Here is a 16,127-nt window from a genome sequence, read left to right as displayed (position 1 = left end):
AACTGCTGTGTTGAACAATAAAAATGTTTTTCTTCCCACCAGGTATGGGCATCGCTGTTAACAGCATCAGCGTGTCATCAGCGTTCTGCGCCACAGGCTCTGAGGACGGCTTCCTGCGGCTCTGGCCCCTAGACTTCTCCACCGTGTTCCTGGAGGCTGGTGAGAACAGGCACAGTCCAACAACAGGGCCCCTTATTTTAACATTCAGCTCCATCCCTGCTCGGTTTGTCAATCATCTACATTGAACATTTTAGTCATTCAGCAGATACTCTAATCAAGAGTGACTTAGACGGCAGGTAGCCTAGTGGTTAGAGCGTTGGGTCAGTAACCGTAAGGTTGCTGGATCGAATCCCCGAGCTGACATGCTAAAAATCTGTCGTTCTGCCCCTGAGCAAGGCAGTTAACCCACTGTTCCCCCGAGCACCGTGGATGTCGATTAAGGCAGCCCCCCGAACCCCTCTGATTCAGAAGGTTGGGTTAAATGTGGAAGACACATTTCAGTTGAAGGCATTCAGTTGTACAACTGACTAGGTATCCCCCTTTCCCTAATATAGGTAAAAACAACCACATATCACTCATTCCTAAAGTCATCTGTAAAACCAGTGGCAGGAACAAAAGACATCTCACTCAGCCACAGTCATTTGTTTTATTCAGTACGTCTGCCGCATTCAACGTGTCAATATTGACTGGCATCTAAAGAATTGGTAACTTGTTTGAAGTAAATGTCTCTGATAAACTGAAGGTGTTTGAAGACAACCCATATCAAAGGGGTTTCCAGGTTGAATCCCAGTCAAAGCACTTATCAAAGAACTAAAATCGTATTGCTCGTATAAAGGGTTTCAAAGGAGGATTGATGGGATTTTAGAGTAATGAAATTACATTTACATTTTAGTCATTTAGCAGACACTCTTATCCAGAGTGACTTACAGTAGTGAATGCATACATTTCATACAATTTCATAAAAACAAATTTCTGTGCTGGCCCCCCTGGTGTTCCCCCGTGGGAATCGAACCCACAACCCTGGTGTTGCAAACACCATGCTCTACCAACTGAGCTACAGGGAATCGCTGCCATTTAATCAAAACCCACATTCCGTGCACGCTGCCTCCCACTTCCTCAGCCTACAGTACACAGACACACACTCCAGTGTTCCTCAGCCCCCCTGTCTTTCCTCCCCAGAACACGAGGGTCCTGTGAGCCTTGTGTCCGTGTCCGACGACGGCCTCAGCGTCATGGCGGCCACCACCAGCGGTAACCTGGGCTACCTGGACGTGAGCAGCCGAGGCTACAGCACCCTGATGAGGTCACACACGGACGGCGTGCTGGGCTTCAGCGTGGACGGTATCCGTCGGCGCATCACCACCGCCTCCTGCGACCGCACCGTGCGCGTCTGGGACATGGACTCCATGCAGCAGGTGGGAACTCGAGCCCTGGAACTGATGGCACACACTGACGCTCAAATCTACTAGGTTCATTTTCAAACCCACATATTGTTTTCGCACTGCTGAGCCGAATTGAGGCGAGCTGGCCTGGTCATGCGTCCACCATAGTTGCTTGAACAGTGTTGATAAGGATAATGCCACAGTTTGGTACAGGTCGACGCGATAGTAAGAAAATGATCAGTGTTATGTTTTTCGAGAATTATTGTGAGATTTCTCTCACCTGAAATAACTGACCTCTCCTCCTTAGAATTCTGACTGTTCCACCGTGATCTTATCTGACTGAATCGCTGTACCTCATGACTGCTATGTGTCCTCTGGTCCTTCTCCAGCTGTATGACTTTGTTTCTGAAGACACGCCCTGCTCCGTGGCCTTCCACCCCAGCCTGCAAGTCTTCTCCTGTGGATCCAGCTCTGGCCTTGTCAGGGTCTTTGACATCGCCAGCGCCAAACTACTGGCAGAACACAAGTAGGTAGACCCAGACTAGAGGAGATACTGTCGTATACATAGTGGGTTCTGGAGTTGATGGATTAATGAACAACAGAAGTTACGTGGTGCCTTGATCCAACAGAATCTAGATACAGTCTCTGAGCAGCAAAAGACCTTCAGCACAGTTTTGCCTTGACTCGCAATAATCCTTTCAATTCTGATCACGTGCTGTAAGACGCCGTTACCCGACGGCCAATTTTCCGTACGTGACTAGCTGTCGCTGTCAGTGGGTCATACGTCTTGGTACTGATTTTGAATATATAGCCGGTTAAGTCAGTGACTGTTTATCCCGCCAGCTGAGGCATGTCATTACTGTGACCTACCATAAACCTCTCGGACACCACCACCACCCCTCACAAGGAAGTGTCACACCTGTGACATCTGCTGTGCCTCTATCTTTTGCCCTCTTTGCCCATTTTTTTTATTTTGGCCTGTTACAGGCATGGACAATGGCGGTGTAGGAAGGGTGACAGAGTTGGCTCTTGTCACAGTCTGTCAGTTGGTACCAGTGTGGTATCTCGTTATAGCGGAATCGAGCGGAGGCCTTCTGGAGATGAGAGAATCTGTGATTCGTGACTGAGCCACGCTCCCTCGCGCACCTACTGTGCACACACGCACACACACACACACACACACAGAGAGTCTGTGGGACAGAGTTGGCAGCAAGGCTATTATAGACACATTTAATAAGGTCTTGTATGAATGTGGAGACCACCGCCGCAGTTTGAACACTTCAGTGTTAACCGGTGTAAAGGTTTAGAGAATGAGAGCGAGAGGAAGAATGGAAATGGTTTTATTTAATATATGATTAGTGCGGTGTTTTTGGCTCTCGCTCTGTGACTCATTGTATTTGGGTGTTTGTTAACCCTTTACAATCGTGGGAATTGGCCTATATGGATAGGGCCCAATTTAAATGTTTCTAACTGAAGAACTACAGTATGAGAAGCATATGCATAACCATGGCAGGAATTGAAAGGGAACAATTTGGAGATTGTGAAAGTTATTAAAGGTGAGGACACCTGTTCACCTGACACGACTAAATCTAAAATAACTGTTGATTTTACGTGCATTTTACGTTTTACTGTATTTCTCGCAGCATTTATCGACAATGAAATCTGAAAATACTCTGCATACATTCAGTAACGTAGTAAGAATATTCATGAAGAATGTGGGGTAGGTGCAACGTAAGATAAAATGAGAAGAGTTTGAGTGAGGGGTCTAACTGGTATCTAACTGGTGGCCACACACCTCCAGTGTGCACAGTTTCTAAGTACTTTCAATGCGCTTTTATGACTCAAAGGAAAGCGCTTTCAACTTTTCTGTGCTTTTTTTGAGCTCTCTTAGTTGTGCTGTTTAGTAACTGAAGCAGACTTGTAGATGTTTGTTTGGAACACAGCCCTGCGTCCCCACCATCGCACAATTACTGTTGCTATTTACACCATCACACAATTACTGTTGTTATTTACACCATCACACAATTACTGTTATTTTTTAAATTTAAATCTCAATCTGGGTTAGGTGGGCATCATTTGAAAGCTTGTTCTATTGCCAACATGACTAGCTAAATTAGGCTGTCACAAGGCAATTCATAGAAACGGATAGTCATTTTGGTGCTTATAGAATGGAGTCAGGAGGGCATTTAAGTGCGTGGTTCCGCTGCTTATTTTCTTCACAATAAACAAACGGGCTCATTCTGTTAAGAGCCACCCAGGCTATGATGCCATGGTACCCTTGTAACTGTACATCAAACATAGCGGTCATAAACGTTGATACTTGTTAAAAAGAATAATGCTATTGCAACCTCTTTCCAATAAGGAAGTGTTTACTACCGAGGATACAGTCAGCTGAGTGCATACATTTTAGAAAGCTCACTACACATTTTATACTCTTCCCCTGTAGGCGTCACCTTCCCAGCTATACATTTTATGACCCCAATGAGTTTCCCTCCTTTCCGCTGTGGAATGTCCATGGTCCTCTCTTTGTTTTGCCAGATGTCAGAATCGCACCCCCGTCCATCCTCTGTTCTGGGCCTGACCCTGCTCTCTGATCCTTGGCAATTTCCTCTTATCTGATGAGGTCAACCTTTGTAAATTAGCGTACACACGGTTTCATGGCCTAAACTCCATTAATACTCACAGTAGTCATTCACTAAACACAATACCAGCAAACTACAATTTAACTTGAAACATGTTACATTTTGATAGAATCCATCATACTGTAAATGACATGAGTTTTAAATGGAAATGTGAAATGTGCGTTTGGACTCCCAGGTGTGTGTGGTTTGCTTCTATGACATCACAGTGCTATTTATTATAATCCTCGACGTCTCATCTTTCAGAACACCTCGAGTCCTCCTGTGTTTTTTTTTGTTTCGGCAGGCAGCACAGAGGGGAGGTGGTGGGCCTGGCCTTCTCTCCAGATGGCGAGTTCATGTACAGCGCTGGCTCCCTGGGCTCTCTGGCTCTCTACAACTCCTCTCAGGAAGACCACCATGTACTCCGAGTACTGGGTGAGTTAACACTGACAACCACACATATACAATACAGTTGGAGCTGGTTGAATTAGCTGGTATGTTATGAATGGAATGGAAGATGGAACCCTTCACCTTCGGGAATACAAGGACTGCACTCAGTGTATTGTATTGTTCTGATATTACCTGTCAGACAGCTCCATCTCCAGTGAAGGTACTGTATCTTCAATTTTCATTGACTTACAAGCAGGGCCTTATATTATCACCCGCCACTAGCCAAATGTGGGTAGATTTTGGCATTTGCGGGTAAGATGTCCATTTCACTAGCCCCACTGGCTGGTGGTCAGGGCTCCACAGTGCGAGCATTTCACTTGGATTTGTGAATAAAGGTAGTCAAGTATGATCACTGCAGTAGCTCTTCTGAAAGTATTTCTGACGTTTTGTTTCATGGCTGGTAAATTAATCGCACAAAGTCAAAGAACTGCGAATCCTACTATAGCCTATTCCACCTCGCGTTGAAACACTGCCTGGCTGGGGGCTGTGATATTTTGGTTAAAATACTCCGGTCACAAAAAATGAAATTAAACAACATACATTACTTCTTAGTAGTAATACATTTATTTTAGAAACATTACAAAGCATATCTGTTTTTTGTGTGCTTTGTTGGTGTAATTTTAATGATTCTTTTATTTATTTTGGCTGCTAAAAAATCTGAGTGGCTTGTAGATTTTTAACTCTACCTGCCACAGTGGCTGGTAGACCAAAAAGTACATTTTATGCCCCAACAGACCCTCCCTTATTCTCTTTTTGTGTAGGTAATGTGGTTGCGCGGGGCACTGAACGTGCTCCTGACGCCCTCACTGTAAGCAGTGACAATCGCTGTCTGGCTTTTGTCGGGCCGTCTGAGTACATCGTCACAATCATGGCCGCCCGCTCCCTAGATGAGGTACTGTTGGTTCTCTTACGATCAACAAAATGTCTGCCCCCTGTTATTGTGTCAATCAATTAGTCTGAGCTTTTTTTCCCCTGTATGTGGCTTGGACAAATTTATTGTTAAAATGATAGTGTAAAAAAATTGTGATTTACTCTGTACTTCCCAAATGGTAGGTCAGGACCAACTGGTGTGTCTCTGCAGTAATTTTGGCAGAGACAAAGTAACACCTACATGTTTCAAGTAGACCAATCTCTAACCCATGAAATGCTTTGAAAGGCCGGTCATGGCTCACATCAACGGCAACATCCCAGACACCCTGGGCCCACTCCAATTCGCGTACCACCCCAACAGAGCCACAGATGATGCAATCTTTATTGCACTCCACACTGCCCTTTCCCACCTGGATAAGAGGAACACCTACTTGAGAATGCTGTTCATTGACTACAGCTCATCATTCAACACCATAGTGCCCTCCAAGCTCATTACAAAGCTAAGGACCCTGGGATTGAACACCTCCGTCTGCATCTGGATTTCCTGACGGGCTGCCCCCAGGTGGTGAGGGGAGGCAACAACACATCCGCCACGCTGACCATCAACACGGGGGCCCCTCAGGGGTGTGTGCTTAGTCCCCGCCTGTAGTCCCTGTTCACCCAGGACTGCGTGGCCGCCCACGACTCAAACGCCATCATTAAGTTGGCTGACGACACGATAGTGATAGGCCTGATCACCGACGACGATGAGACAGCCTATAGGGAGGAGGTCAGTGTGGTGCCAGGACAACAACTTCTCCCTCAACGTCAGCAAGACAAAGGAGCTGATTGTGGACTACAGGAAACGGAGGACCGAACACGCCGCAATTAACATCGGCACGGCTCTAGTGGAGCGGGAGTTCCTAGGGGTCCACATCACTAAGGATCTATCATGGTCCACACACACCAACACAGTCGTGAAGAGGGCACGACAACACCTCTTGCCCCTCAGGAGGCTGAAAAGATTTGGCCCCGGCCCTCAGATCCTGAAAAAGTTCTACAGCTGCACCATTGAGAGCAACTTGACTGGTTGCATCACTGCCTGGTATGGCAACTGCTTGGCATCCGACCGTAAGGCGCTACACACGGTACTGTGTACGGCCCATTACATCACTGGGGCCAAGCTTCCTGCCATCCAGGATCTCTATACCAGGTGGTGTCAGAGGAAGGCCCTAAAATTGTCAAAGGCACCAGCCACCCAAGTCATAGACTGTTCTCTCTGCATCCGCACCTCAAGCGGTACCGATGCATCATGTCTGGAACCAACAGAACCCTAAACAGCTAAACAGCTTAAAGAAGCCGTAAAACTGCTAAATAGTTAACCAAATAGCTACCCGGACTATCTGCGTTGACCCTTTTTGCACAACTTTTTTGACTCATCACATACACTGCTGCTACTGTTTATTATCTGACTCTTTATTCCTAGTTACAGTTGAAGAAGAAAGTTTACATACACTTAGGTTGGAGTCATTAAAACTCCTTTTTCAACCACTCCACAAATTTCTTGTTAACAAACTACAGTTTTGGCAAGTCGGTTAGGACATCTACTTTGTGCATGACACAAGTCATTTTTCAAACAATTGTTTACAGACAGATTATTTCACTTCTGACCCACTGGAATTGTGATACAGTGAGTTATAAGTTTACATACACTAAGTTGACTATGCCTTTAAACAGCTTGGAAAATTCCAGAAAATTATGTCATGACATTAGAAGCTTTTGTTAGGCTTATTGACATCATTGGAGTCAATTGGAGGTGTACCTGTCGATGTATTTCAAGGCCTACCTTCAAACTCAGTGCCTCTTTGCATGACATCATGGGAAAATCAATAGAAATCAACCAAGACCTCAAAAATAATTGCAGACCTCCACATGTCTGGTTCATCCTTGGGAGCAATTTCCCTGAAGGTACCATGTTCATCTGTACAAATAATAGTACTCAAGTATAAACACCATGGGAGCACGCAGCCGTCATACCGCTTAGGAAGGAGACGCGTTCTGTCTCCTAGAGATGAGCGTACTTTGGTGCGAGAAGTGCAAATCAATCCCTGAACAGCAAATTACCTTGTGAAGATGCTGGAGGAAACGGGTACAAAAGTATCTATATCCACAGTAAAACGAGTCCTATATCGACATAACCTGAAAGGCCGCTCAGCAAGGAAGAAGCCACTGCTCCAAAACCGCCATAAAAAAGCCAGACTACGGTTTGCAACTGCACATGGGGACAAAGATCGTACTTTCTGGAGAAATGTCCTCTAATCTGATGAAACAAAAATAGAACTGTTAGGCCATAATGACCATCATTATGTTTGAAGGAAAAAGGGGGAGGCTTGCAAGCCAAAGAACAACATCCCGACTGTGAAGCACGGGGGTGGCAGCATCATTTGTAAGTCGCTCTGGATAAGAGCGTCTGCTAAATGACATAAATGTTGTAGGGGTGTTTTGCTGCAGGAGGGACTGGTGTACTTCACAAAATAGATGGCATCATGAGGAAAGAAAATGATGTGCATATATTGAAGCAACATCTCAAGACATCAGTCAGGAAGTTAAAGCTTGGTCGCAAATGTGTCTTCCAAATGGACAATGACCCCAAGCATACTTCCAAAGTTGTGGCAAAATGGCTTAAGGACAACAAAGTCAAGGTATTGGAGTGGCCATCACAAAGCCCCTGACCTCAATCTCATAGAAAATGTGTGGGCAGAACTGAAAAAGCGTGTGCGAGCAAGGAGGCCTACAAACCTGACTCCGTTACACCAGCTCTGTCAGGAGGAATGGGCCAAAATTCACCCAACTTATTGTGGGAAGCTTGTGGACGGCTACCCAAAACGTTTGACCCAAGTTAAACAATTTAAAGGCAATGTTACCAACTACTAATTGAGTGTATGTAAACTTCAGACCCACTGGGAATTTGATGAAAGAAATAAAAGCTGTAATAAATCATTCTCTCTACTATTATTCTGACATTTCACATTCTTAAAAGGAAAGTGGTGATCCTAACTGACCTAAAACAGGGAATTGTTACTAGGATTAAATGTCAGGAATTGTGTTAAAAGTATTTGGCTAAGGTATGTAAACTTCAGACTTCAACTGTATCTGTTGAATGTACATATCTACCTCAATTACCCTTCACATCGACTCGGTACTGGATTCCTGTATATATAGCCAAGTTATCATTACTCATTGTGTATTTATTATAACTTATTACGTGTTCTACTTTTCTGTTATTTGTATGTATTTTTTTCTCCTTGCATTGTTGGGAAGGTAAGCATTTCACTGTTAGTCTTTACCTCTTGTTTACGAAGCATGTGACAAATTAAAATGAGATTTGAACTAGTTCGGATGTGTATCTGAGCCGAGGTAACGTGATGCTCTACGTCGCATCACCCAGCTGCTGCGTGTGGACGTGAGTATCCTGGATGTGGAGAGCACCAGTCTGGACTCGGCCTTGAAGGTATGCTTCTCCCCGGCCTCTATCGGACACCTACTGGTCACCACCTCCGCCAACAAGATCCTGTGGATTAGCGCGAACACCGGACGACTGCTCAGAGAGGTAGTGGTACTGATATGCATGCCATCTCTCTGTTTCTGAGCTGTGTGTGTTTTAGTGTGGGAGATGCACTACAAAAGTATGTGGACACCTGCTCGTCAAACATCTTATTCTAAAATAATGGGCATTAATATGGAGTTGGTCCCCCATTTTCTGCTATAACAGCCTCCACTCTTCTGTGAAGGCTTTCCACTAGATGTTGGAACATTGCTGCGGGTGACTTGCTTCCATTCAGCCACGAGAGCATTCGTGAGGTTGGGCAATTAAGCCTGGCTCTGTCGCCGTTCGAATTCATTCCAAAGTTGTTCAATGGGGTTGAGGTCAGGGCTCTGTACAGGCCAGTCAAGTTCTTCCACACTGATCTCGACAAACCATTTCTATATTGACCTCTCTTTGTGCACTGTAATGGGGGGGAATTGTCATGCTGAAACAGGAAAGGGCCTTCCCCAAACTGTTGCCACAAAGTTGGAAGCACAGAATCGTCTTTATAGTTGGCACTATGCATTGGGGCAGGTAGCGTTTTTCTGGCATCCGCCAAACCCAGATTCGTCCGTCGGACTGCCAGATGGTGAAGTGTGTTTCATCACTTCCGAGAACACGTTTCCGCTGCCCCAGAGTCCAATGGCGGCGAGCTTTACACCACTCCAACCGACGCTTGGCATTGCGCTTTGTGATCTTAGGTTTTTGTGTCGCTGCTCGGCCATGGAAACCCATTTCATGAAGCTCCCGTCGAATAGTTCTTGTGCTGACGTTGCTTCGAGGCAGTTTGGAACTGGGTAGTGAATGTTGCAACCGAGGACAGACAATTTTGTCCAACACTCGCGGCCCTGTTCTGTGAGCTTGTGTGGCCTACCACTTCGCAGCTGAGCGGTTGTTGCTCCTAGACATTTCCACTTCACAATAACCGCACTTACATTTAACCGGGGAAGCTCTAGCAGGGCAGAAATTTTATGAACTGACCTGTTGGAAAAAGGTGGTATCCTATGACGGTGCCACGTTGAAAATCACTGAGCTCTTCAGTAAGGCCATTCAACTGCCAATGTTTGTCTATGGAGATTGCATGGCTGTGTGTTCAATTTTATACACCTGTCAGCAACGGGTGTGGCTGATATAGCCAAATCCACACATTTTGAAGGGGTGTCCACATACTTTTGTGTATATAGTGTGTTTGTGTGTGACATCGTTGATGTGCATAATACAGTGATATGTGTTGTAATGAAGGTGGTGATTATCTTTGCCACTGACTTTTCTAAAGAGATGTTTTTATATTTTTACATTTTAGTCATTTAGATGATGCTCTTAACCAGAGGGACTTAGTTAGTGTATTCATCTTAATAAAGTAGCTCGGTGAGACAACCATATATCACGATCATAGTAAGTAAAACATTTCCTCAACAAAGCAACTTATCAGCAAAGTCATAGCTAGTGAGAAAAGAAAAGCGTGGGTGTTTTGGTGTTTAAAAAAAAATATATATATTAATCAAGGTACTTAATATCTACATTGTTTTGGTGGAGTTCTTCAGTGTTTGTGTATGGTCTCCCTGCCAGGTGTCTAAGGTACACAAGCACCAGTGTTCCTCTCTGGCAGTGAGTGAGGATGGACGTTTCTTACTGACAGCAGGACACAATGCTGTGAAGGTGTGGGATTACAGCATGCAGCTGGATGTCAACTCACAGGTAAAGTTGATTGGGGTCGGTTACCATGCCAACCAACATTTGCATTAGCAATTTATGGATTTTAGTATCGTGATCTTACCAAATTTCAAGTAGTTTTAAAGTTGTGACGTTATTCATTTGAAATGTGTTGATTGAAGACATAATTCCATCCCAGATGTTCATAGGCCACAGCCAGCCTATTCGCCAGGTGAACTTCTCCCCAGACCAGATGGCTGTGGTCTCAGTAGGAGACGCCATCTTCTTCTGGGACTTCCTGGCCCACCCTCAGGAGACTGGAACTGACAGACGGTGAGAGTCTTGCCTGTCGGTTAGTCTGTCTGAATGTCTGTCGGTCCCCCAAAAAATTATCCACAGTGGCATTGCATTACTGTACTGTTGTAAATTGTATAAGTAGGTTGTATTCATGCATCTGTGTGTAATTTATCAGTTTTCATTTTTCTCTCGCAGTTCACCACCAAAGGCAGCCTCTGTTTCCCCTCATAAACCAGGTAAATACAAAAACAGATGATGAATCATCATTTCTTTCTATGTCATTCACACCATAATTTAAAAGGTTGCCAGTAAATAGAATACCATGTACAGAAGTAAGTCTTCTAGTTCTGGCTGTCAATAGATAATCAGAATTTGGTGGTTCTACTGTAGCCCTTAAAGGTCATTCAGAGTCAGAGGTCAACGGTAGGCTGCTATCCAACGGAATGCCTCGACGGACAGCGCCCCTTCCCTCCTCACCCCCGCCCTGTTTGGACATCAGCTCCATAGACAGGATTGGACAAGGTGAGAATCGCTGCTCCCTTTTTCATCTACTTTTTTTATAAAACATTTTTATCTCTCACCCTTACTTGAAAAATTACCCCTAGCACCAACCCCTGGAAAAGTGTGCAAAAAACCATTGGGTTTCCACCATTTTGCTTATGACTTCCTGCAAACACAGAAAGAGAAGGAGCTAGGTATTGTTTTGCAACCGACCTAAAGTATCATGTTCTCCCCCACTTTGCCCTTCTCCTCTTTCCTTTTTAAGCTCTGAGCCACCTGTCTCTGTGTGAGGAGGACATTGACGAGGTTCTTCCCCGCGCTGCCCCCCTGGCAGGCCCCTCCCATCGCCCTGCATCTGGCTCCTTTCTCAAAATCACTGAGATGGTGGCAGGCGGAGACTCATCAACCCTGAAGTCTAGTCTGAAGAGAGCAGCGGACAAAGGTAAATTATTTATTTATAAATTCAGTGGCAAAGATAATCATGATGCATGCAGTACCAGTCAAAAGATTGGACACCTACTCATTCAAGGGTTTTTCTTTATTTGTACTATTTTCTACATTGTAGAATAAAAGTGTAGACAAACTATTAAATAACACATGAAATCTTGTAGTAACCAAAAAATGTTTAAAAAATATATTTTTATATTTGAGATTCTTCTTCTGCCTTGATGACAGCTTTGCACACTACATGATTCCATGTGTTATTTCATAGTTTTGAAGTCTTCACTATTATTATACAATGTAGAAAAGAGTCAAAATAAAGAAAAACCCTTGATTGAGTAGGTGTGTCCAAACTTTTGACTGGTACTGTACATGTGTACATACTGAACAAAAATATAAACGCAACAATTTCAAAGATTTTACTGAGTTACAGTTCATAAAGGAAATCAGTCTGGACATAATGAATGTATTTAAACAATCTATGGATTTCACTTGACTGGACAGGGGCGCAGCAATGGGTGGGCTTGGGAGGGCATGAGCCCATCCGCTTGGTAGCCAGTTCCACCCACTGGGAAGACAGGCCCAGACAATCAGGATTAGAAAATGGCACAGCATAGCTTCTACACATTAACATATCCAGCCCAAAGCGGGAGGTTTAAAAAATACTTAGTAGTTGCCAATATTCCGGAGCATGTCTTTAACCTTTTCTTACTTTTTTGTATGTTATACAGATTTTTTGGAGGTGGAGAAGCCAGTGCGTCCCCACTGCTACAAGCACTTCACCCCACGTTTCAAAACCTCCTCCCTCGACCAGGTAGAGAGCACCTCTCGCCAGCTCAGGTCCCGTCATTGAGAAATAAGGAAGCCTGCATTATTGAGGCTTGCTTTCCAAGCATTCTGTCTGCTTGTCTCCATCTCAGAGTACTGCAACTCCCGAACTGGGCGAAGAGGGCCTGAGTCTGAAAGCAGTAATTGGTTACAATGGCAATGGGCGGGCCAACATGGTGTGGAATCCAGAAACAGGTAAAACCTTGCGCTTGTTCAACTGATTTCATTGTCTGTCTAAAATATACTGATAGAATACAGAAAATATTATGATGCAAGTTATAATGCATTGTAAGACTTGTCGTAAGCATGTATGACCCGACCCCTTATGTCTCTTTCCTTCTTATTTCCGGTTTCATCGCAGTTTGTTTATCTTATGTGGTTGTGTTGACTGATTGCAGGTCTGTTTGTGTACTGCTGTGGTAGTTGTATACTTTCCTGTATATAGCTTCTTACTTTCTCGTGTCTTTATTTTTTTTCTCTTGCGTTTTTGTTCTACCTTATGTTATTTTTAGTACCTTGTTGGGTTTGGAGCTTGCAAGAAAGGCATTTTGTTTCTTGTCCATCGTGACATTAAAACTTGAAACTTGACTGATTGCAGGTCTGTTTGTGTACACCTTTGATTGTGTGGTGGTTATGTGGTTTTGTTTAGGACTGTTGCAGTGCCCATTACCGCCACACCGGAGGTCACGAGTCATGAAGGCAGTCAAATTCCACGTGACCGTTTAGTCACGGTAATTAGGCTTCTCCAAGCTCTGATGCTGCTCATGGTCATTAGTAGCCTACCAAACTCAGCACTCTATTGTGCCTCTAATCAATCTGACATCAATGCAAATGTCTTCGAAAATCTAATCAAACACTTCATGAGAGCCCATCAGCTCATGTTGCGCAATATTTCTATAGGCTATGCAATTGCGTTAAGGTTTGTATCACAACTGAAGTGGCCAAATAACTTCTTAAAATTAAGCACATCAATCTGCTTTACAAGCGGTGTAGAGCCTAACTGGCATATATACGCAGCGTGTGAGTTTCAAGTTTAGGGAAGATAATTTTCACCATAAAAATGCACCTTTATAATAAAAGCATTACATGCATAATCACATTTGCGGTCACTATTGATAATGGTGTTTTCCGCTAATGGAACATTCGAGCTTATAGTCTACTACCATGTGCGCATTACTGCGCTTATAATGTGAAGAAATAGCCTAATACTTTATCAACATTTTAAGTTTAACGTTCTGATCTGTTGCGTCAGCCACATTGCATAAAAAGGTTTTGATGCTAGTGGTTGTATTAATATGGGATCCATCGCATCCTACAACTGTCCCAGACTATGTTTGGAATATTTATTTCTCGCACAGAATAGAATCGGTCGACTTTTGTGGGGATAGTAGATTGACATAGGCTAGTGCTTTTGCTGTTCGTTAGGCTTACTCATCTTCTTGGTTGACGAAAAGTAAATGTGGACAGTTCATCCAACGTTTTCAATATGCACCTCAGAATTGGATAATGACTCGCGCAGTTGCGTCCCCGATGTGTCCGTCTTCACTTGTAGCCTGTGAGAAAGACCCGATCACGTGACAGAGCCGTGTGAGTGAGAGACGTTTCGGATTGCACAGCACACTCAGGGAGAAGGGCACAAAGCAGCACTCTGGGCCACAAAAGGCATGGTTTTCTTTTAATGGTGCATTACGACCACAAAACGGGATGCCGCTATGAAAATCGAGGCATCATCAAGTGCTTGTCAAATTGTGAGAGACTATTGGAGTGTGTACAGCCTGAGCAAAAAACAGCTCATGCCTTTCAAGCGACTTTCTTCAAATCATCATTAGTCTCATCATGCAGCCTTACAGTGTATTAAAAATCAAAACATATAGCCCAACGTTTACAGAACAACTAAAGTTACATTAATAATAATTATAAATTAATTAATTGTATTCTTCATACTATAAAATAATGCCACAGAATGATAAGCAAATCTTGTCTGCTAAATGAACTAGTGTAGCCCACAGCCACATCAGGACCTAACCTAAGGACAACTCAGTATGCTATTATTTTCTTCTGAAATGGACTACGTTTTCTTCATAGCATGCTTCTTTAGACCTGTCTAAAACAGATCATGGATTTATTGTGGAGGTGTAGGCTATATTACATGGCTTTATTAGACAGCCTAAAATACATTTTAATAAATGTGTGGACGCCAGGAGATGTGTTTTGTATTAATTAACGGTCAATTACCGTGAGACCGACAGTTATTTGCTTGACAGTCACCGGCTGACGAGATTTCGTGACCGCCACAGCCCTAGTTGTGTTGACTGATTTGCAGGTCTGTTTGCGTACTCCTGTGGTTGTGTGGTGGTGGTGGAGAACCTACACACTGGCTCCCAGAGACACTGGCTGGGCCACACTGAGGAGATCTCCTGTCTGGCTGTTACCAATGACGCGCAGGTAGGCCTCCAGTCTCCTCTCTTGCATGAGCGATGATGATGAAGGTGGTGGACTGTGCTGGTGCCAATAAGGGTGATGCATTCTCTGCGTCTCAACCACTGTCTGAATGTGGTTTCTCTCTGTGACTAGTTGTGCTAAGTCTGAATTACCCTGTTTAAAGTAATTGTGACTTTGATCCCTTCTAACTAGACAGGTGATTTTATGAGTCATTGCATGTCTCTGACGGTGTGTTGTTCTCTTTCAGACGGTGGCCTCGGCGGCAGGGGGCAGCGGTGGCTCCAGGAGCCTGATCTGCATCTGGAACGTTCACGATGGAACCTGCAGTAATACCATCTCCTACCACCGGGGGGCGGTGCAGGCCCTGTCCTTCTCCAGGGATGATTTCTTCTTCCTCACTGTGGGTCAGTGGAAAGTCCTTCAAGGACAAGTGGAGTAGAGTTTCACTACATAGCGTTCACTTATCCAGTCACATACAGATCAATGATTACCTCAAGGATGAGAGAGAGAAAATGTTTTTTTAAAGGTATTTGAATCTGCCCACCTGCAGGGGACTTCACCGACCCGGAGGTGGCGCTGTGGAGCACCAGGACCTACCAGTTGCTGTCCAGGGTCAGCGTGTCCGGCCCGCTCCACGACGTGGCCTTCAGCCCCTCTGCAGCCAGCCAGCTGGCCTGTGTGGGCAGCCAGGGACTCTACTTCTGCAACACCCACACACAGGGCATGGACGTGGAGCTCAAGGTAACAATAGAATTAGAATGAATTTCTAATTAATTGTATTTCTAAGAAGGTAACCCTGATAGTGTGAAAAAAGTATCGTACCGACCCAAACTATGCTCTTTTGGCCTGCTTTCTAGAGAATATGTTTCGGCGTAATACCAGCCTTCTTTTGTTTAACACTGCTCATTTCCTGTCTGGTTTGGGCTGGGCATGTCTAGCTAACTAGAGCCCCTCTGCTTGGATAAAAATCAGGCCGGCACCAGGTATGTCATAGGAAGACATATTTCCACATAACGAGGACAACGTTTTTTTTTGTTTTTTTTAACAAAGACTGAAGAAAAATGTCCACTTTGTGTG

At 44.3% G+C, this 16,127-nt stretch overlaps 1 protein-coding gene and 1 non-coding gene across 3 annotated transcripts in view; one reads left to right on the top strand and one right to left on the bottom strand.

Moving 5' to 3' along the window:
• Positions 1-16,127, top strand: part of wdr90 (WD repeat domain 90) — a 48,846-nt gene that overhangs the window by 26,021 nt on the left and 6,698 nt on the right. For both annotated transcript variants that reach the window (XM_029709765.1, XM_029709755.1), the window contains exons 18-33: positions 43-159; positions 1,180-1,415; positions 1,772-1,908; positions 4,308-4,438; positions 5,215-5,345; positions 8,751-8,912; positions 10,458-10,586; positions 10,741-10,874; positions 11,034-11,074; positions 11,229-11,360; positions 11,605-11,781; positions 12,512-12,594; positions 12,701-12,803; positions 14,932-15,053; positions 15,298-15,454; positions 15,601-15,791. In XM_029709765.1, coding sequence (XP_029565625.1) covers positions 43-159; positions 1,180-1,415; positions 1,772-1,908; positions 4,308-4,438; positions 5,215-5,345; positions 8,751-8,912; positions 10,458-10,586; positions 10,741-10,874; positions 11,034-11,074; positions 11,229-11,360; positions 11,605-11,781; positions 12,512-12,594; positions 12,701-12,803; positions 14,932-15,053; positions 15,298-15,454; positions 15,601-15,791 — 2,183 coding nt within the window. The remainder of the gene's footprint in view (positions 1-42; positions 160-1,179; positions 1,416-1,771; positions 1,909-4,307; positions 4,439-5,214; positions 5,346-8,750; positions 8,913-10,457; positions 10,587-10,740; positions 10,875-11,033; positions 11,075-11,228; positions 11,361-11,604; positions 11,782-12,511; positions 12,595-12,700; positions 12,804-14,931; positions 15,054-15,297; positions 15,455-15,600; positions 15,792-16,127) is intronic.
• On the bottom strand, positions 992-1,064 carry trnaa-ugc (transfer RNA alanine (anticodon UGC)). The gene has a single exon. It is a non-coding gene; the product is annotated as a tRNA-Ala (tRNA).

Source organism: Salmo trutta, chromosome 2, assembly GCF_901001165.1.
Source record: "Salmo trutta chromosome 2, fSalTru1.1, whole genome shotgun sequence".
Lineage (NCBI taxonomy): Eukaryota > Metazoa > Chordata > Actinopteri > Salmoniformes > Salmonidae > Salmo > Salmo trutta.
Note: the sequence above shows the minus strand (reverse complement) of the source record. Positions and strands in the feature narration are given on the sequence as shown.